This window comes from Haemorhous mexicanus, chromosome 7, assembly GCF_027477595.1.
Source record: "Haemorhous mexicanus isolate bHaeMex1 chromosome 7, bHaeMex1.pri, whole genome shotgun sequence".
Lineage (NCBI taxonomy): Eukaryota > Metazoa > Chordata > Aves > Passeriformes > Fringillidae > Haemorhous > Haemorhous mexicanus.
Window position 1 is genome coordinate 29,974,671 of NC_082347.1, and position 22,175 is coordinate 29,996,845.

Below are 22,175 nucleotides of genomic sequence, written 5' to 3' on the forward strand. Positions count from 1 at the left end.
CTGCACACCCTGCTTCTGGTCCCTTTTTATTAATGTCAGAAACAGGAGGTTTCTCCTGCAGACACACTGCATACACACATGCATCTTCTCCCAAAAGGTTTCGGGCTGGGTGGATGCCACAGCAGGCAGGTGACAGTGTGTGAGGGACAGGTGTGACTCCATGGGATGGCTGGGCACAAGTGGTGCATGGTGGTGTTCTGTCCTGGGCTGGGTCAGCAGGGGACCATGCGGACCTGTGCATTGTGCCTCGTCCACAGGGCTGTTTTGCTCCTCCTCCATCCCAAAGAGGAACAGGGGATGGCCATAAGCAGACAGATTTAGTGTTGGAAACCAGACTGTTGCCACCCTGCAAGTTCCCTCATCCTTAAACCCAGCTTAAAACTTAATCATCAGTGAAAACCTTCAGCGTGTTAATCACATGGAAGAGGATGGAGGGAGCTTTCTCCATCACACCTCACCAGCCTGACATGGAAGGGGACAGAAGGGGAGTGATGTTTTTTCTCTGATGGGTTAATTGAGTTATAAATGACCCAAGAAACACAGCACTTTGTATCACTTCCAGAGGGCTCAAGGCTTCTGGGGAAGGTGCAGGGCTGGGTGCCAGTGCCTTCAGGATTGTTCCCAAGGGAGGGTCATGGCAGACAGGGATGGTGTCACATTAAGAGCCAACTGTTCTGTAAATCTCTGCAAACATCCCCCCTCTACCATCAGCTCAGCAGGGTCCCAAGCCCTAAACACCAAAATGAGTTTGGTACCTCGGCTCTGTGGAGCAGCCAAGCTCATCCCTGCTCCCAGGGACATCATCTATACCAGGCAATGCCACCTCAATGCCAGACACCGGTGACAAGTGCCTGAGCATCGAGGCTCTGCAGGGGGTACATGCAGTCCAGCTAGTGCTCACTGAGGGCTCAGCAGAGATGCTGATACTTTACTGGGGAGACAGGGGGCAGGAAGTGGTCATTCCAGAGCGGGACTAAGGGCTGCTGAAGGGAGACCTCTGGCAAAGGGGAATGATGGCCTGGCAGTGGCTGGGAAAACTGAGGCTTGGGGGAGGTTGAGGGATGAACACCAGGACTCAGCTTCAAACCACCTCTGTGGCCCCTTGGCGTGGTCTGAGACCCATACCAAGGTCCTGGTGGAGGGGAGAGTGAAGCATGGGCAGGCATTCTGCAGCTTGCTCCTGCTGGTTTTCATCAGCCACCCAACACTGTCAGGAAGGGGTTTGGGAGCTGTGTAGGCAGAGGGGGCCCTGTCTACAGCCAGCTCCTCCAGGCAGCTCCGGCTAGTTGTGGAAGGGCTGCAATGCCCAGCCTGGCTTTGGGGCTTCCCTTGCCAAGGGAGTTTCTCTGGCATGGGCAGGGAGATGGCATCATCCAGATGTGGGTATGATGACAGAGTGCCAGTCCCAGGACAGAGGCATTCCCAGTCAGGAGTAGGGTGCATCTTTCTGCTTGGCTAAGGCCCACCCCATCCACCTTCCTCTTTTAAGTACTGGTAAATACCAACCAGCTTCCCCAGCGCAGCCACGGTGGGAGTACAGGGGGCCTGAGAAGCCCCTGCAGAAGAGCCCTGTGCTGTCTGGGGTGGGTACAGTGGCTGTCACCGGAGGCTGTCTGGTACTGTGTGTGTTTATAGAGAAGTGAGAGTCATGAATAGTTTTGCGCTGACTTTTCGAGGAGAGGTTTGCCTCCACACGGCCTCCGCCAGTCGACTGCGGTTCTGACACATCTCATGCTGCCCTGCCCAGCTCCCACCAGCCCTGGCTGCCGGCTGGCTTGTAAAACTCTGGAGGAGAGGTACAGCCCATGGGTTCCAAGGCCTGGCACAGGAATTACATGGCAAACTGCTCCCTTTTCAGGAATCGGCGCTTGAGCCCCAGGAGGGCAGGAATGGAGGGGGGCAGCCGAGGGGTGACACAGGGTGAGCCCCAGTCGTGCAGCAGAAGCCATCACTGCCTCCTTATCAGAGTGTCTCTAGGCAGGGCCTGCCCATGCCCATGCACAGGGGGTTCCTGTAAAACACAGTGTGGAAAGACCTGGATAATCCCCATACTGGGAGTGGTGTGGAATGCTCATTCCTCCAGCACGCTGCACTGGGTGGTCCAAGGCACTGGGATATCGGGTGCTATAGTAGATACTACTGAGTGGTGTCTTCAGACATTTCAGGCCGCAGATGGGGAATTCCTGCTAAATCCCTCCCAGAGGCAAATTGCCATCAGAGAGCGTCACCCAAGGGTCAGCTTTGGGCCAGATCCCAAAACTGCTGACTGAGCCTTTGCCCTCTTGTCACTCCACCACAAACCTGACTGTGGACCCTGAGCATTTTTTGATGTAAATACTTTTGTTTTGAGCCATTGACACTCTTGCCAGTGCAAAAAGGATTTCCACCAGAAACGTGCTTTATTCCCAGCAGCTTGGCACATATAGCAGGGGTTAGATATACAGTGTCCCGCAAAACAGCTGCGGAAACATTTGGTCGGAGAGCTGTTAACAGAGACACTTCTGTGCCTCGAGCTCTGGCAGAAGGTGCTGGGGCTTCTGGTTTGGGAAAGACCCCAGGGGACAAACGGCTGTGACTCTGCACAGGGAGGAAATGCACCTAAACAGTCCTGTGCAAAGTAACACACATCTAGAAGCCAGCCAATAGGGGACAGGAGGCTCTTGAGGGCACTTATACCAGAATATTCTGAGTTGTAAGGGACCCACAAGGATCATCTTCAAGAATTAAACATCCTCAGTGTGCCTGAGTGTGTTTTCCAAATGCTTCTTGAACTCAGGCAGGCTTGGTGGTATGACCACTTCTTTAGGGAGCCTGTTCCAGTGCCTAACCAGAACCTTTTTCTAATGTCCAACCTCAACTTCGCCTGACACATCTTCAGGCAATTTCTTCGGGTCCCGTCCCTAGCTGCCAGAGAGAAGAGTTCAGTGTGGGGGGAACCCTCCTGTTCCGCCCGCGAGGAAGTTGGATACAGCGATGAGGACGGTGCCCAGCACCAGCTGTGACCCAGATGTGCACTGGTTCCAGGGCAATCAGCCTTTTTATGGACTGGCACCCTGAGCAGCGCGGGCCCCGTAGGGATGTTGGCGGCCGGGCAGGGTGGCCCTACGGCCGATGCAGTGGCCAGACGGGACTTCCCAAGGCCGGCCTCCTCGAGGCCAGCGGCGGAGATCGGCAGCGGTCGGCACCGGGCCCCACCGCGGTGCCGCGTCCCCTTTACGGCGGCGGGGCCGCGGGGCGGTGCGGGGGCGGTGCCCGGTGACGCGCGGGGCGGTCCCGTGGGCGGGGCGGGGCCGCTCCCGCCGCAGCACAGCGGCAGCTCGGAGGCGGCGGCGGCGGCAGCGCCCGGCGAGACCCAGCGGCACCGGCGCCTCCGCTCCGCCCCCCCCCCACCCCGGCCGGCTCCCGAGCGGGGCGGGGCGCGCCCGTCCGCACCCCTTTCCCCGGCTGATCGATCCCCGCAGCCGCCGCCCCCATGGCCGCCCCGCCCGCCCCCCGCCGCCGCCCCGGCCCCCCGCGCCGGGGCTGAGCTCGAGGCGCCGCCCCCCCCTTCCCCTTCCCGCTGCGGGGCTCCGCGCCCCCACCCGCCTCGCTCCGCGTTTCCCCCCCCTCCCCCGGCCGCGGCCGCCTCCCCGGGGGCGGCGGGAGGAAGCCGGGGCGTGGGGCTCCGGCGCCCAGGGCGACCCCAAGATGGCTGGAGGAGGCGGCGGGGGCGGGCGCGGGGGGCTGTGCTGAGCGGCCCCGCCGGGACGGGGCGGCTCGGCTCGGGCTCGCCTGGCCCCGCAGCCCCTCCGCAGAGCCTCGCTGGGCAGGCGAAGGAGGTGGCTCCCGGGAGCGGGGTTGTTCTGGTGACTTTATTTATAATTTCTTTTTTTAAATACCCTTTTTTCTTCTCTTTTCTTTTTTTTATATTTATTTATATTTTAATTTTATTTTTAACGCGCTCCCGGTCTCCGTTCTCAGCCGGGCAGCTCAAGATGGCTGAGAGCTGACTCGGCTCTCCCGGAACCGCTCGCTCCGGCCGGCTCCTCCCGGCTGCCCGCCGCCGCCTCGCCCCTTCCCGGCGGGGCCGCGCCGGGGAAGGCAGCGCTCCGCCGCCGGCTCGGGCGCCGTCCGTGCGCCCCGAAGCATTGTTACCATCGGGAGCTTGCGACCCCCGGGCCGGCCATGAGAGCGGGCTAGGACGGACCCTCCGGGCGCCTTTTTTCCCCCAGCCCTGGTGGGAAGTGAGAGCAGGTTGATTTGGGGTCCGCGGGGCTCAGAACCCCCCGTGGCAAAGCCCGTCCCCTCTCCCATCCCTCTCCGGGAGCGTTGGAGGAGCTGGGCGGGCTGTGCTGGGCTGGCGTTTGCTCTGAATGACCGAGCTCTCCCATTCAAGACCTCGCAATCTCGAAGCAGGCGAGAGAGCTTTTTTTTCTTCTTCTTTTTTTTTTTTTTTTTTCCTGTCTTGTCTTTTTTCCCCCTCTCTTCCTTTTTTTCCCTGCTGCTCCTCCGATTTAGAAGCAAATCTCGGGGGCCGCAGAGAGAATTCGTTTTTCCGCCATCGTCATCGTCGCTATTATTATTATTTTTTTAATCTTCCTCCTTTTCCCGTTTTGGATCTTAACCCTTTGATCTGTTTCCTTTAAAAGACTCTGATTCCCAACTCCCATCAGGGGGAGAGGGAGGAGAAATACAGGGAAGGGAAAAAAAAAAAAGCCCGAGCGAGTCGCTGCCCTCAGCTGTTGGCCAGGTTTGGTGGGGGACAAAAGTCCCTTTAAAATATTGAATGTCAGTTGCAAACCTAAGAAAAGAAAAATCTGATCCGGAGCGCTAAATTTAGGAGCTTTATATGGAACTTGGACTCTGCTGCTGGATTTTGTATGGATTTTTTTCAACCTTTGGTAAGTTTCAGTTCACCTTCTGGGGTAAAAAGGGGCAAATGGTTTTAGGGGTGGTTAGGACTTTGGGCTGTAAGTCCAACGGGATCATGTTGGGGGTTTTTTTGACCATTTGTGTTGTTTTTTAACGAAGCGATGGGAACGTTGCGTTTTCTTGCCGGATATTCCTAGAGTGCTGCTCTGTGGCTTATTTTATCCCCGATTTTAAAATCTGCTGCGGTTTATTATTTATGGCGTGTGCTGCGGGGAGGGGGGAGCCTGTCCGTTCACCCTCAGCCTTCCCCTTTCAGGGAGGACAGACCCCGGCGTCCGCCCCTAGACCGCACTGAGCGACTGAAGCGGCTGGGGGGAAGCGTTGACAGAGCTGCCGGCAGAGATGGCCGAGAATTGGAAGAACTGCTTCGAAGAGGAGCTCATCTGCCCCATTTGCCTGCATGTCTTTGTGGAGCCGGTCCAGCTGCCCTGCAAGCACAACTTCTGCCGGGGCTGCATCGGGGAGGCGTGGGCCAAGGAGTCGGGCTTGGTGCGGTGCCCGGAGTGCAACCAGGCCTACAACCAGAAGCCCAACCTGGAGAAGAACCTGAAGCTCACCAACATCGTGGAGAAGTTCAACTCCCTCAACCTGGAGAAGCCCCCCTCAGTCCTGCACTGCGTCTTCTGCCGCCGCGGCCCGCCGCTGCCGGCCCAGAAGATCTGTTTGAGGTGCGAAGCTCCGTGCTGCCAGTCCCACGTCCAGACCCACCTGCAGCAGCCCTCCACGGCCCGGGGGCATCTCCTGGTGGAGGCAGAGGACGTGCGGGCCTGGAGCTGCCCCCAGCACAACGCCTACCGCCTGTACCACTGCGAGGCCGAGCAGGTGGCCGTGTGCCAGTTTTGCTGCTACTACAGCGGGGCCCACCAGGGACACTCGGTCTGCGACGTGGAGATCCGCCGCAATGAGATCCGGGTGAGTCCAACCAACGCTTGGGTTTGCCCAGCCTGGGGACCACCCAGCCACCTTTTTCCCTGCCATGTCTGTTCCCCTGTGTTTGTGTAGGACCTACACAAAATCCATCCTGGCACTGCTCCTCCTTCCGCCCGGGGTCCCCCTGTGGCAGACATGCTGGGTGGCCTCCTAGCCAAACGGGGACAGAGCCCGTGGGTGCCATGGGGGCTCCCCAGGGAAGGTGTCTGTGCTGGGGGGCCTTTGTAGCTGTTGAGCTGTGGGACCTACAGCCCCTTGGGTGTGCACTCTGCAGGGAAGGTTTGCAGTCTTGGGCCAGGGGCATTTGGAGGGGCCGTCTGCCAGGTTTGTGCTGGGCTATGCAGCTGTTTGGGGGAAGGCAGAAGAGCTGCCTGCAGCTGAGGTCGAGTCACCCCAAAATTGGGCTTCCTGGGAGGACAAAGCAGCTGCAGGAGCAGACCCTGTCCATTGTAAGGCCCATGAATGTCAAACTGCCTGCTCTTCCCACTGCCTCCCACTGGGGCCGGTGGCCGCCATCCTCTTCCCCCCGGCAATGGAAGAGCTTCGTGTCAGAGACCCATGACGTGTCAGAGACCCATGACGTCTCACTGGTGGGGATTCAGTCTTGGGGTTTGGCCAAATAATGTGATTTTTTATTAGGGGGCACAGGGCTGCCTCTCTCCCTAGAGCAGCTTGGGCTGTTGTGCTGGATTCGAGGGAAAGTGGGTCTGTATTTTGCTCTTGGCCAGGCCATCTGGCAGGAGCTTTCACCCCTGGCTCCCCACCCTCCAGTTCTGGCAGGCATTTACCAGCCCTGCGGCCAGCCCTGCCATGACCCTTCTACCACCTTCCCCCTTTTCAGAGTTGCCCCTCCACTTCCCCTCCGACCCTTCGAAAGAGGCTCAGAGTTTGTCTGCCGAATAAATATTTAACAATGAATTGAATGGTGATTACTGTAAAATGGGGATGATTTCCTGTGTATTTTAATGTTGCCAAAATGAGTCACCATTTAGCAATAAAAAAAACCGAAGAAGTCATAAATAAAAATTGCAGTATAATTACTTTCCAATTGGATGGCCAGGCCTGGGAGTGGGGTGGGGGTTGCAGCTCTGTGTAGAGAGGAGCCAGCCTGAGCTCACAGGAAGGTTATTTTCCCCTCCAGGTTTTCTGGGGGAAAACCAGGGACCTCCGCGGAGGTGCCAGCAGCTCCGCCACACACGCTGGAAGGGGAAAGACCCAGTCAGTCTTTTGGAGAAGCGCTTTTCTGCTTCTATTTATAGGGAGTCATTTTGGTTTCCCTCTGCCAGGGTGGGGAGCCACCTCCGGAGGGCTGTGCAGGGCTGGAATGGGGTTCTCATGTGCATCTCCCAGGAGCCTTAGCCAGGGACCAAAACTATTTTTCCAGGTCCTTTTCCAGGACACTTTGATCTCATTTATTCCCGCTCTTGCTGCATGTTTTTTTTGTTGTTGCTGCCGTTGTTATGGCTGGATGTTTGCCGCTTCTTGCGGATGCACACTGCTAATGACCTGGCAGAAATCTGCCACTGCCTAGGCTGGATTTTGGCCCTGGCTTGAAATTTTAGGATATGTGGCCAGACACCAAAAGTGTTAGACGGTTGTAGCGTAGAGCCATGGAATTATTTTGTGACCTTGGCCAAATCCCTCGGTACCTCCATCGCCACGTTATCTTAATTTCCTTTCTCTGTGATGATAAGCTTGTCTCTTCCCGCTGGGCGCGTGGCTCAGTTGGGTGCACGGAGTCTGGGTCAGTGAAGGACAGCACCAAGCTGGGGGACGGTGAGCCCAAAGTATCCTCCCTATAGTTGAATCAGTTCTTCCACAAAGTGGCTGGAGCAGGGATGAGCCCCTGGGAAAAGCACCCAGCAGGTTTCCAGCCCTTGCTCCATGGCCATGGCTAGGTCTCCAGCTGAAAGCTGCCGGTTGCCAGCCAGCAAGGAAGGTGGCCTCGCCTCGTCGGCTCCTGAATTAGGGTGCATGAGCTCAGCTGGTGACGGCTTCCTGCCTGCGGGAGCCGGGCCCGGGATTCCTGGCTGCTTGCTCACCCTGCAGCGGCGGTGAGCCGCACTTGGAGCATCCCAAGAAAAGATGGACTGGGACTAGGGGGGCAGATGAGTAACACTGGGCTTGGGAGGTCCGGGGGAGGCTCCATTGTGAGAGGTTTGTTCCATGTGTGGCTTGTGTGCAGAAAGCCGTTAATTGAGAAATGAGTCAAAGTTGGGAGGATCGGAGCCCTGACCTTGGTGCAGGGGACTTGCAAGTGTGAGGGTTGCAACATCAACTTGCTGTGGAGGGGACCCATCGTCCGGAGGAGGGACTGGAGCCTGCAAACATGCTCCCCATACACTCTGCTTTTTTAGCATTTATTCCTCTGGCTGTGTTGCCAACCTTCCTCAAAGGGCACCTTACCCCTGGTTACAGACCAATTTGAAGGGGAAAAGGGACTCAAAACTCCTTGGGGACAGCACCAGCACTTTGTCAGCTGAGCTGGAAGGTGGGGCAGGAGTGCTCTGGCTGGGTGAAGGAGGCTGGAGGTGGGTGTCTGCCAGAAGAAAGGGGGTGTCAGTGCAGGGTTTGCCTGAAGTGGAACATGTGCCTGGTGGGTTTGGGGGAAGGACCCTGCTCAGCGTTAGGTGCTGCACAAACCCGCAGAGCCCTGGCTCGGAATTAGTTGAACTCCATGGTGCAACTGTAATACAAACAGTAAATAAAATATGTGGTTAATCTTTCTTTCGTGGGCGTATAAAGCGCTTACCTCCCCTTCCCCCCGTGAGATGTTTTCTCCTTTGTTTCCTGTTTTTGTAGTGCTTGAAAGGGGGGGAAAGAAAAGCCAACGAGGCACCCTCTTTTCTTTTTTTTTCTTTTTATTTTCTTTTTTTCTTTTTTTTTGTTTCTTCTTGTTTTGTTTGTTTCAAGGTCTCAAAATGAAACTGTTTTTCTTCCATCTTTGCTGCCCTAGCCACGTGCCTCCTGCCTGCATGGGGGAACCTCCTTCTAAGGCTGAAAAAGCAAGTTGCTCCAGTGCGAGGTTGATGTGTTGCTTTTTATTTTTTCTCCGTCCAAAAAGGGGAAAAATACATTGCTGGGATTCGAGTATGGGTTAGAAGTCGGCAGTCAGAGAAAGAGACTCACTTGTGGAGTATTACCATGGCTGCCCTGTCTTTGTGTGGGACATGGTTGATTGAGGCCAGGTACATCTGAGCTTGCTCAGAGGTTTCCCAGCTGCCGGTCCTCAGCTAGAGGTGCCACCAGTGGAAAAGGTCTTGGGTAGGGAGGCTCTGCTTCTGTTTTGTTTTGGGAGAAGGAGATCGATTTCTCCCTGTCCAAGCTTCCTAGAAATCTCTTCGCATTCTGAAGATCTCTGGTGGCTTTGAACATACAGTGGGAGAAAATGCATTGTGGTGCTGAGACCTGGAGGAAAACATTGGGAATCTTCCTGGAGGTGTGTAGGAACAGCATCCAGCACTGTCCATGGAGCAGTGCATGTTCAGCAAATCCAGGGGAACAGGGACCGGGGTTGCTGGCTCCATGTGCAGTTCAGTGGGTTTGGGCTTTCTTCTTTGGCAGCACCTCACATAAGGCCAGCTCATGTGCTTTCTAAATTATGAGAACGAGAAAAGGTGAGTGCTTGGTGGGAGCACAAGAAGAGATGGATCTCAAGTCTGTACAAGAAACTCTGATACTTTGCCAGCTTTGGCCACCATGAAGTCCCACATGGCATCCCCATGCTGCCACCAGTGCCAGGGATGTTTTGCTGGGACCAAGGGAGTCCCACTGGTGGGGAAGCTTGGTATCAGCTTCACTGCCAGGCTTCTGGCATGAGCTGCTCTAGGTTGTTTTACTCTGAAACAGGTTTGGTAACTTGTGATGGACTGGATTTTTACAGGCTTACTTATTTTCCAGATGACTTGTTTATGAGGAGCACGGCACGCAGCTCACTGCAGGCATTGTGAGTACAAGTGCCCGGGTGCTTGAGTGCTAATTTAGCTCTCGTGGCTGGAGGTGGTGTGGCTGGTGCCTGGCAGGCGTTTGCTGTGGCACTCTTTGAGCATATCCAGTCCCCAGACAACTTTTGGAGCAGGCCTTACAAAGCAGGAGTTGTGCAGCTTCTGCCTGTGCCTGCGATCTGAACTTCCACCAGCACCCCAGAGCTGAACTGCCGGCCTAGCCCAAGGGTTAGGTCAGCCTAACCCAGGTCTTTCCTTCCCTGGCTTTGCTTATGCCCTAATTCCTGCCCAGGCACATGGTACTGTGCTCCTAAATGTGGCTGATCATTGTGCCCTGGGATGCTGTCAGTTGGTCATGCTGCCATGATGAGCACTGACTTCTTGGGCCTTGGGCAGTGGCAGAAATCCCAGCACCCACCTAGCCTGGTTTCGAGCTCCGTGCCACTCACCACATGGATCTGTCAGGCTTTGCTGCTCAGTGTTGTCAGGGGCAGCAGATTTCAGTTCAAGCCGTAGCAGCCTGAGCTGCCCTAGAGAGGTCTGGGGGGCTGAGCCACTCTGCTGCAAACCCCTCTGGGTTTGCTGGCCAAGCAGCAATGGGTATCCTGGCAGTCCCAGATCTTTGGCTGAACTGGAGCAGTCTCCTGCCTCCACAGGGTTTGGATTAAGGGCTTTTCCCCGCTGCTTTCCTGCTAAGCTTGAACATTTTCTGTGCCCTTAACCTGTCAGGTTGCCAGGGGCTGGTTGCTCCAGACCTGCAGCTGCAAGTCTTTTGTGTAGAGTCAATCCGAGAAGTGACAGCAGAGATGGAGAATGCTGGGAGGCAGCCTGGTGGCTTGGGTGAGAGGGAGGAGACTTGTGTGGAGGGGACAGCCTTGGTAAAGGAGTAGGACAGGGGCTGCTGTGGAGAATGCTCTCTTCCCATAGGGGACAATGCAGTGTGGATGGGAGCTGTCTGAGTGAGGTGGAAAGAGGAGAGATGAGAAAAGGTTCCTTGAGGTTCCTGAGCTGCTTGAGCTGCTTTGCAAGGAATAGCAACAACATGTAGCCCAGGCTTACAGCCCTGCTCACCAGACCTCCCTGGCCTACCTAGAGCTTTCCACCCTGAAGCCCTCCCTAAGCAGTGACTTTGAATGAGCCCCTGAGATAGAGGTGTCGTGGTCTGGTCTCTGAACTAGGAGGTCTAAGCCCAGCTTTGTGTGGTGATGAGGGTATAATGAACTTAGAGCAGACCCTTGTTTAATCTAAATGTATCATGTGATACTTATGTGAGCATCATGTGTCTGCTGGCACGGAGGTGATCAGCGTGCCATTCTCCTGAAGCCCATGAGCATGATGGAGAGGGAGAAGTAGGAGAGGCATGAACTGCAGTGGGACACCCTGGACTTGTCTCCACCCCTCAGCCTCGTGCCTCACACGAGGGAGTCTGGGTGAGCCCTTCAAGGAATGTGCAAGCCCCAGGACTGTCCTTCCCTTCTTCTCCCCTGCCCTTGCTCCAACAAAGCGCTATTCTCAAGGTCTCCCGTGTGCTTGTCTGGGCCTGGTCCTGCCAGAGGGGCATCCACAGCCTCTCTGCTGCTTTGGTCTTTGCCTCTGGAGCCAAGGAGTTGTCTCTGTCCCCATCTGAGCAGGAGGAGCAGAAGAGGGGCTGGCGAAGGGGGTGGGAGGAGAAGGCAGATTTCCATGTCTCACAAAGGGCACAAGTGATCAGATTCGTGCAACTGCCCAAGAATAAAGAGGCTCTTACAGTGCTGGCTGCCCTGACCTCTCTCCTCTCTGCTCCAGAGGACAGCGTGTGACCACACAGGGATTTCTTAGCTGTGCTTGGGAGGTGGGCAGCGGGTTTTCTGTCCCCAGATCTGTCTGCAGCTTGCCTTGCAGCATATTGGCCTATTTTTTGCTCGTTACCTATCTGTTTACTGGAAATCTTGGTACATGATGATAATTTCTTCTTTTCTTCTCTTTAATTTCATGTAATTGTTTTGGGTTTTTTTTCAATCTGACGCTGAAATGGGGCTGAGAGCAGCAGTGCTTCCAGAGCAGGGACAAAAGTAACCAGGAAACACAGGGCAAGAGAGGAGGGATCGACACCGAAACAATGAAATAGCCAAGCAAGGAAAGACTGAATGCTCAATAGCACAAGCCTTTGCAGAAATGCCTGGCTAGTGCAGCATTTTATAATCAGCTTCTGTGCAGGGCTGGCCTGCAACAGTAGTGTGATGGGGGAGGAATGCTTTGAATTAGCTGGATGCCAGAATTAATTCTGTCAGAATTCAAATGTACATGTATGTACAGATTTATAAATAAACACTTGGAGCAGGATTTTGCTTTGCCACAAAGGCTTTAGGGCAGAATCTGGTCTGGCCTGGCTTTTTTGCTAAAAAAAAAAAAAAATGCTATGGATCTGGGCTAGGTTCTGGTGACTTTGTCAACTTCTTGCATTTATCAGCAGCCTGTAGGCTGAGGAGATGCTGGTTGGGTTGAAGTAAGGGGGATGGCACAGAGGACTCAGTGCTGTTGAGTGTGCTTGCAGTGATAGCCAATTTTCTGCAATGAACCTCTGTTTGCTGGAAGAGAGGATAAGGAAGATGCTGAGGGACTGGTGGGAGATGTAAAATTTGCAGGACCAGGGATGTCCTGCCCTTCCCTTTCCTCCATGGAAGGACAGAGGCAGCTACCCCTCCTTTTCCTGGGAGAGCTACATCCAGCTTGGGAACGGGAGGAGATGTCTGGTCCCTAATATGGAGGGAGGGGTGGTTATTCACAGGCATGAGACTCTGGATGCACGCAAAAGTTTTTACATATGTCCCCCAGATGAACTCAGGGAAGAGGTTCTCAGTCCGGGATCCTTTCTGATAAGGACAGCTTCAGCCTGTTCTCACCAGGGCATCATGGTTGTCCCTCTTCTGTCTTGTGATTCTCTTGTGATGGTAACATGAGCAGAAGTTCCCAGCTCAGCGCAGTGCCCTGCACTCTGCAGCGGTGCTGTTGCACTCCAAGCACACTCCAAGTCATCTGTTTGCTGAGATGATGTACCAGAACTGTTAAAAAAAACCCAAAACATGAGTTAATTTAATTTCTCTGTTTCTTCTCTTCCCCCTACCTTTCCTTTTTCAGTTTCTTGCTGTGTGGATGCTTTGATGGGGGGGCTGTCTCTGGAGCGGGCTGAGAAGAGCCGAGCTGTGGATGGCTCCAGATGAGGCAGTTGGCAGGGAGTGATGTTCCGGATGGCTGTGTCTCTCTGAAATATGAGTAAACATTGTCAGAGCAGCCGACTGTATGATCTGGGGCTTCGGGAGGGCTGATCTGCCTTTTCTTCCCTCTACCCATCTCTCCCTGTTCAGGATCCCCCATTTGCTCGGCATCACCCAGTTCTCCTCTCCCTGCCTGGGTGACCTGGAAGCTTCATCCTGGAGCTGTAGCTTTGGAGAAAGGGAAGGAAAATCCTGCATGTCCTAATGGAGGCAGTGTTTTCCTTTGCCGTACGACAGCTTAATCCAAACCCTCATTTGAGCCAGTTATTGTGTGGCTTTAAAACCCCATCCCCTGGACACTAGTCTCCCACCCCCTTCCCTCCCAGTCAATCCTGGTCGGTGGAGCCAAGCTGCAGGGTTTGGTGCTGGGCCACACGCAGACACAGATCGATCACACAGGGGGGTGGGTTGATATTTCTGTGGCAATGGTTTTTATTGCTGGTTGCGTTTGTTGGGTTGTTGGTAACTCGGGGGGGTGGCGTGCGCTGTAATGGGCTTGTGCGTGTGGCAAGGGGAGAGAGAGGGTAATGTGATTGCGTCCTTCTGCTCATTATCCTCTTGCTGCAAGGGGGGGCCGCATCCCACTCCCCCTCTGAATCCATGTGGAGCTGCTGCCTCTGCAGTGGGAGCAGGTTTTCCCTGCAGGTGAACTCCTCTGCGCTCAGACAAAGGGCTGGGGGTGCCGGTGCCTCCCTTTGTTCTTTTCCTGTCCTGGTGCACCCGCCTCTGACGGCAAAAAGCCCCTTGAAGCGTGCCTCTCAAATGGATGGAGCGGAATAAATGTGCTGCGAGGTCTCTGTCCCCCTCACAGACCCTTTGGGGACAGTGCGGGGGCGGGTGCTGCGCTCCCCCTTCCCTCTGGTATTGTGCTAGCCCTTAGTGATGGGGGTGGCCAGATCCAGGAGGGAATTACTGCAGCTCTCCTGCCACAGCTGCACTGTTGTGACTGGGTGGCTGAGGCCTATGAGCTCTGTTTTGGTCAGAGGTTGTTTGATTGTAGGGGGTGGAGATGGAGCATGCCCCATCAAGGGAATGAGAGCACATCTGGGGGCTATTTTCCTGCCTCTGCCTGCTGGCATCCTGCACAACAGGGCATCTGGGCAGGGAACTGGAAATAGTGCCTGGTATGAAGACCACCCCTTTCCAAATGCAATTCCTGAGCATGTAAGCCCAGGAGGTAAAATCAAGGCCTGTCCTCCAGCTAAGGAATTTATAGGTTTCTACTTAGAACAGGGGAGATAAACATCACTTTAATCTCTGCAACAATCTAAAGTCTGGATGGGGAAGTCAGGGTATTACCCTAATTTAGAGGTAAGCAGAGGTGGGGAGACCTGCTAGGAGTCAGGAAGTCCCTGGCAGTGTGGGGAAGCAATCCTGGAGACTGGAGCTTTCTTTGCCAATGGTGGTACCTTGCAGGATATGGACCCTGCTAGCTGCCCCCATCCTGGCATTTCCTCCCCTGGTCCTCCCCATGGCTGGTTCCTGCTACAATCTATGAATGCACATGGTATTAATCTCCATTTACCAAAGTGCTTTTCAGCAATATGATAAATGATAACAAGGTGAAGAACAAAAACTACACCTTCCTCTCTCTCTGCATTAAAACTGCCCACTGGAGCCTTCCTCAGGAAATATTCCTCCTTTCCAAAACACAAGGCCTGCCTTTGCAGGAGAGAGAGACGGGAGGCATCTGAAAAGACAGCCTTCATGTACGCGCTGCATCCAGTAACTGTTGACAAAGGCATTTGAGGAAAACCTTGTGCTTCCCAAACAGTGGAGGCTGGGAGCGTCTGTCAGTTTGGTGGGGGATGGAGGTATCCAGGGGAAAGGGAGCCCGTCAGCCCATTTCTTCTGGGTCTGGTGGAGGGAGCAGGCATTGACGTTTTGAAGGTCAAGCAAAAGTCACGAGCTGGCCCTGTGGCAGCTGTGCTGGCTGGCAGGTAAGAGGAAGCCGCCACAAAGCCACAATAGCTACCTGGTTTTTCTGTGGGTACAGTCTCACCAGGGAATGAGGAGCTTGCCGTTGTTGGTCCTTTCTGCTCTAGAAAATGGCAGTGGGTCACAGCTAGAAATGGCTTCTCTGGTTGTACACTGACTGCTGGCACTGCTCCCCCAGTCCCTGTGCAGTTCTCAGTACATCCCATAAGATTTGTGTCTCCGCCGCATCCTCTTTGAAAGAGGATAATGAAACTGAAAGGGGGAAGCAGGGCACACTAGAGGCACCTTGGACTGCCAGGCTTGAGGAAGCAGTACTGGTCTGCCAGAGACCTGAGGAACTGGATTTTTGAGTCAGAAAATGAAATGCCAGGTAGGCAGAGAGTGAAGGACACCTTACCTGAGAACGGAAACTGCGCATCAAATATGGCTCATGTGAATCAGCAGGACTGGAGTTGTGCAGAGCAGTTGTCCTGGCTCCCTGGGAGGATGGAGCTGACTGGGGTCTGAGCTGTCGAGCTCTGATGGCCGAGTCAAACCCAGAAGATAAATTATACTTCAGGGGCCTGAGATCAATAATGTCAAAGCCTGGTCCGTAATCGGGTGAGATTAAAAACCAATGACAGGCCTTCTCCTAGGAGCACAAGTCAGCACGTTGAAGGAGAGCAGCAGGGTTTGCTTCTTTACAGTTATTCCCTGGCGGTGCCTACATCCAAAGTCCACCTTCCCTGGCTGCCCTCTGCAATATCAGTGATTTCCCTTTTCAATCAACATCGACCACATCCTGCAGGTCCCCTACGGCTGGGCCCTCTTCACTGGTCCCTGTGCAGCTGATCCAGAGTGCTCCTGTCCTTGAGAGAGTGGCTGAGTTGGAGACAAAAGCATTGTAGTCTGGTGCTGGCCACCAGTCTCTTTCAGTGCCTGGGGGTGAGCTGAGACTGCAGGAGGTAGAGGAGGAGAGGAGATGCTGAAGCAGGAGGTCATATTGATGCTGTGGGTACCGTGATAGGCCATGTTTTGAAAGATGCTCAGCTTTGGGGAGCGTAATGGGGAGAGGAGTTTGGGAAATGAGGGCTGCTGATTACTCTTGCCTTTGGTCCTTAATATGTTATTTTTATCTGTATTTATCAGTTAATGGGTACCATGAGTATTTAGCCACCCGTAAGCAGGACATAGGTGGGGTGCATGCTTGTGCCGATTTTGAGGGTGCTGATGTTAGATCTTGTCATAGAACTGTTTTTCTCCTGGTTGGGTGCTAAGCAGGGAGCTGTGTCCCTTGGTTGGCAACAGCCACAGCCTAGCATGTAGAAAATGGAAGCGATTTATTTGCAAAAGCAAATTAAAATAAACTTGAGTCCCTTCTTTTCAGTGCATTCTTAAAGGACTGCGCAGGGTGCAGGGCAGGGCAGTGCTGTGGCTCCTGTGAAGGGCACTAGGAAATACGATGTTGCCTCTCTTTCCCGGGTGCAAGGGCAATTGAAGTAGAAGGGGCCATGTTGTCCCCTGCTGCTGCCCCTTTTGCACACACAAGGAGCTGTAGATGCTGTTTGCCTTTGCCCCAGGCTCCTCTTCCCCTTCCTCCCCACTCCCCCACCCCTTCCCCGCCAGGAAGCCTGGCCTTTGTGTGAAGTGATGCCTCCTGACATCAGCCGGGCGCACAATTTCCTCCGCAGCAGGGAGGGTGAGCGGGCAAGGAGAGGGGTGCCACGTTCCCCAGGATGTGATGTATGGTCTGCTCTTGCTGGAGCACAGGGTGACAGCACTCCCGGGGTGGCTGTGTGCCCATCTGGGATCCTGTGGGAAGGTGGCTGCCACCCTAGTATGATGATTTGGGGGAGCTTTGCCTGCTTGTGCTGTTCTAACTGAAAACACCACACCAGTGAGTTGCTTTTTGCTGCCTAAGACTCTGATTGCTTCAGTGGCATCTTTATGGGACCCCTCGAGGGATGCATTGTTGGGCTTTATGTAGCTGAAGTGTGACCAGCACTGGATGCAGGGTCCTGCTCTGGGGTTGGCATTGCAGTGCCATCGAGCAAATGTGGAGGGGCTCAACAGCCAGGCAGGAGCAGGACTGACGTCTCCTGCGGGCCAGGGCTGCACCAGAGCTCTGGGAGCATCCTGCAGTCCATGCAGACACGTCGCTTCAGAAAGGGCAGGTTGCAGGTCAGCGGCGAGGGGATTTGTAGGGTGTGGGTTCTTGGCTTCTCCTTGAAAGGGGGCTAGTGCAACACATGGGAATTGGCCAAGTGCCTGCCAACAGGAAGCCACTGCTGGCACCTTGCCAGGAGTTTGGAGACCTTGCATCACTTTGAGATGTGTTTACTGGGGGATGGCATTTTGCTGCTGGCTGGCTGGCTGGAAACTACAGGTCCCAGCATGCTACTTGACTTGTCACCCGGAGGGAGCGTGGTACTACAGGGTTTGTGGTCTCAGTGTTTGCCACTTTGGAGTTTTGCTGTAACTGGGAAGAGCTCTGATTCAGCATTGCTGGGCACATCCAGGCTGTAAGACATGGGACTGATCTCTGCCTCCTGTTTTCCTATCCTTCTGCCACCCACTTACTCAATGCAAGACCAGGTTAGCCTTTTTATATCACCAGGCTGGGGAGGGGATCTGGTCCTATTCTTACTCATTTGCAACGTAAATATTTTGGTCCCGAATACGTTGCTGGGAGCTGGGTGTCACGTTGTGGAGCATGATTCATTCATGCTGTTGCTGCTCGGAGCACAATGAGGCAGCCCTGGGACAGGTCCCAAAGATTTCCTGTGATCGCGGCTGGTGGGGAATTTGGGACGTCACGTTCGAGTAAGTCAGAGCACTTTTTGCACAATTCCTGCAAGCCAGGAGTACTGTGCCATGCCTACTGTATTCGGGACTTGCCATCCCCAAAATGTGGTGATTTTGGGTGGCTTGCATTTCCAGAGGGAGAAATAATGAAGAGCAAGGCTGAGCTCCAGTTCTTGCCTTCTCCAGCTGCTGGTGTGCAGAAAAGGTTGCAGGGTGTAGGGCTTTGTGCTGGTCCTAGCCAGCCTAAAAAATAAAGGTACAAAGCAGTGCAAGTTGAAAACCTGCTTCACATCAAGGAGACTCAGGCAGAGTTTCTCCAGTGGGACCAGAGCATCCCTGTGTGTTTTAGAGGGATGTGGGACAACCTGAGGTGAGAAACTCAGCAGACAGGGCCGGGGCAGTGGAAGATGCCCCTCCATCCCACCTTTCCACTGGCAATGCTGTGCTGCCAGAAGGAACATTTCCTGTCCCACTTTGGTCACTGGTGCAGGATGGGCTGCACTGCACCCTCCACCCCATGACTGGTTCCCTCCATCCCCCCATGTGTCACTTTGTCCTCCCCATGCCGCTGAGAGCCAGGTGTGGGCAGCACCCAGATTCGTTCTGGCATCCTTCATTAGACACTGTTTGTTCATGCTGCATTTTTCTTTTTGCTGGCTTGTTTGGACACGCACTGGTACATTCACGGCACTCAGGCAGTAACGTGAGTCTCTTTCCCATTAGGAAAGGGGCCAGGATTTGGGGGGGCTGGGAGGGTGGCTTAAGCAGTAGTTTTTGAGATATTTCCTTCTGCTGCCACACCCTGCGTGAAAGAGCAATATCCGCGGCTTCAGCTGCTATCGCAAGGCTCTGAACGTCTCTCTTTTAATATAGATTGGTATCATTTTGCATTTTAAAGTAAAAACACGCTGCAAGCTGCAGACAGCTGTCGGTTGGCAGCTTTGTTTGAACATCTGGTATTGCTGGGCTGCTGTTCAGCGCGATCTAACTATGGGATTCATAAAGATTATAATCCGGGCTTTCAGATTCTCAACAACCACCTCACCAAAAAAAAAAAAAAAATTGGTAAGACAAAAAATCCAGCAGGGAGGCAATGGAGGGTCCTTGGTGCTCAGCAGACTGTGGTCGTGGTCACTGGGGTGGATGGACTCGCTGTACCTTTCCTTGGCTGCCCACAGGTGCTGACAGGCTGCTTCCAGCCTGCAAAATGCCAGGCACTGGGGAGCTGTAGAAGAGCAAAGTCTTTTCCCCGCTTCTGTTTTTTCCAGCTTGTGTGCTGAATCTGGTCTCATACTCCTCTGGGTGGTGTCTGGCGCTGGTGAGCTGAAGCAGCAGATTCTGCTGTGGCTTTCTGTAGATGTTTCTAACAGTTGTCTGCAGCAACAGGACTTGGTTTCTTTTTCTTTAAAGTAAATGATGGAGGAGCCAAGGCTCACAGTAAACATTTTGGCATGTCAAAACCTCATTTCCAAGAGAAATTGAGCCCGCTTTTCTTGAAGCAACTGAAAGGTTGAGATAGCCACCTCTGTAAGCCCCATCCATCCTTCTGCAAGTCAGGCACTTTCCTTGGCACCTTTGAGAATTAAGCGACCTCTAAGCCCCTAACGAGTTTTATAAATCTTGTTAGTTGATCTGCATTTTTGCAAAGCTCTTTGAATCCAGCCTATTGGTGCATAAGTCACCTTGACTTTCCTCAAGGCTTTGACTCCCAATTCACTTTCAGGCTCCATTTGTCAGTTGGAGGTGCACAAAAATGTCCCCCTTATCTTTATTAGAGAAAAAAAAAAAGCTGCCTGGAGAAATGGAGCTGCACTTTAGTTGGTGCAGGCCAGTAATAGACGTGCATATAAACCTGTTCTGTCCTTGTTTGTGTTGATTTAACTTACCAGTACAAATTAAAATAGCCTTGAGCGGTTGGAAGTTTAACTAGATCAGTTGGGAGGAAAAAAAATAAAATCATGGCCTTTAAATCAAAGGAGGGTTTTCTTTCTAGTGCTGCCTGAGTCTGGAGAGGTGCCTTGTGCAGCTCACCCCTTGTCTTTGGCTCACCAAACGAGACTCTGATGGGGCACGTGGCTGCAGGTCATTGCCAGTGGTCTCATGGCCAGGACGTGGGTACACGTGGCTGCTGCTCTGCCCCTCAGAGGTATCTGAGCTCCCCATAAAACCTGTTTATGCTTCCAGATCCTCATGCCAGGCTCCCTCCAGAGCAGAAACTAGAAATCAGGGGGGGTGGGAAGCTAAAGAGGCTGTTGTTCAGAGCTCAGGGCTTCCCATGGCAGGACTCAGCCTGGTGGGTGCAGAGTGGAGGTCTTTGGGCAGGGGAAAGGCTGCTCAGCCTGCAGTGGGAGCAAGGGTGGAAGAGGCTGGCTGTGTTTCACCCCTGCAGGGAGAAGGCTCTGAGATCACACAGGCCAGCTGGATCTTGAATCCAAGATGTTTATTTGGAAAGGGGAGTGAGGGTTTCTCAATTTTGCAGGGCTTGCAGATGGGGGTAGGTTTGCTGCCAAGCAATAGGATGGGTCTTTGCAGGATGGCTCCTTTGTAAGGCAAACCATTTCCCCAGCCACAGTTTGGGGACAACTGGCTGAGTTTTTGTCATGTTGGGAAGATCTTGGAATTCAACAGCGCTAGACAAGACTGGGACAGCAGCAGATCGAGGCAGGATTGGGGGTGCTGCCAAAGCCTGTTGAATTTTTTATGGGGGTTATGGGAGGAGCAACTGAGAAATTATATGTCAGAGCAATAGGATTGGTGTGAGGACTTTGTGATTCAGCTGAGTTTCAGCACTGAGTAATCTCCCTTTGCTGCCCAGACTGCCACCACTGGAGCTGGCAGAGCACTTCTGAGAGCCAGCTGGGGGAGATGATCCCACCAAAGACAGACTGCTCTTTTTTTTCCTGGATGAATTTTTTTATCTGTATCTGTAGTTGGGAAGTGGCAGATGTATGAAAACAGGCATGAGGGAGAAAAGGATTGTAGGGCCCCCCTAATGTCCGTATAAATTGATTGAAGCATTTGAGAAACCACAAGCACGGAGTGTGCTGAAGGCAGAAAGGGCAGGACTTATTACATGATCTTTCAGGCTCTGAAAAAACTGTGAAATCTGGTGAATCCCAGTCAATACAGTTACAGGCCCCAGATTTTATTTTCTGGCATGGTGGGGATGAAGCACAAAGCAACGCTGGTCATGGGGAGCAGTTGTGCTCCAGGTGTTGGTGTCAGTCTGAGCTCCCAAGTGGCTGAAAACAGTTGCTCAGGGCACTTGGGTTTGGGTATCTGAAACTTTCTGGAAGTCACAAATCCTGCACTTTCCCTGCAGTCTCCAGTGCTGGTGCTCCTGAGTTGGTTACTCAAAGGGCATTTGGTGCTGGGCTGGGCAGGTTTGTGCCAGGGCCTGCAGCCAGAGTCCTGTGCTGGAGATGACTCAGCAGCAGGGTGAATTTTGGCACTCATTTATAAGCAGCCCTAAACATGTACATTTCCCCCCTAAAACTGAAAGAGGTGGGGAAAAGAGCTCCTCCCCTGCATCCCTGGTGGCAAAGAAGGTGCAAACCCAGTCCTTCATAAACACAGAGCTGAGCCCTGTGACTCTCCCTGGCTCCCCTCACTCGCCGGTGAAGGTGGTCTGTGCTGTCCTCCCACCAAAAGCTGGCTGGGGTGGGCTGGGTTCACTCCCAGGCCTGGGTGGGAATCTCTTCTCCCTCCCTGCCCAGCAGACAGAAAAGAAATTTCTTGAGTTCCTCACTGCCCTGAGGGCCTGGTTGTGCCTGCAGCACCAGCCCCAGCCATCAGAGGTGGCCTTTCCATCTTGCTCCTGCACCACCCAAATGCATCTGCTGTCCCTGTGGCATTGGGACACAGTGTGGGAGCATTTTCCCTGATGAGATGCTGTCTCTCCTGGCAGGTGCGGGGCAGGGAGTGGCTCTGCTGGCCAGGTCACTAGTGAGGCTCCCCAAGGCTCAGTTTTGAGACCAGTCTTGTTTAGTACTAGGAAGGCTCTAGAGAGAGATCTGGACAGGCTGAATCGATGGGCCAAGGCCAGTTGTATGAGGTTCAACAAAGTGAAGTGCTGGATCCTGCACTTGGATCATAACAACCCCACGCAGTGCTACAGGCTGGGAGGCAGAGTGGCTGGAAAGCTGCCCAGCAGAAATAGACCTGGGGATCATGAGCCAGCAGTTGCCCAGCTGGCCAAGAAGGCATCCTGGCTTGTGTAGCAGTACTGTGGCCAGCAGGACCAGGACTGTGATCACTCCCCTGTACTCAGCACAGTACCTCAAATTTCATGGTCAATTTTGGACCCCTTACTACAAGAAAAATATTGAGGTGCTGGAGCGAGTCCAGAGGAGGGCAACAGAGATGGTGGAGGGTCTGGAGCACAAGTGCTGTGAGGAGTGGCTGAGGGAGCTGG

General features: G+C 53.8%; 1 protein-coding gene across 1 annotated transcript in view; it reads left to right on the forward strand.

Moving 5' to 3' along the window:
- The first annotated feature begins 3,608 nt into the window (after positions 1–3,608).
- TRIM8 (tripartite motif containing 8) overlaps positions 3,609–22,175 on the forward strand; it is a 30,433-nt gene continuing 11,866 nt past the window's right edge. The window contains exons 1-2 of the mRNA XM_059851870.1: positions 3,609–4,880; positions 5,168–5,823. Coding sequence (XP_059707853.1) covers positions 5,254–5,823 — 570 coding nt within the window. The 5' untranslated portion in view covers positions 3,609–4,880; positions 5,168–5,253. The remainder of the gene's footprint in view (positions 4,881–5,167; positions 5,824–22,175) is intronic.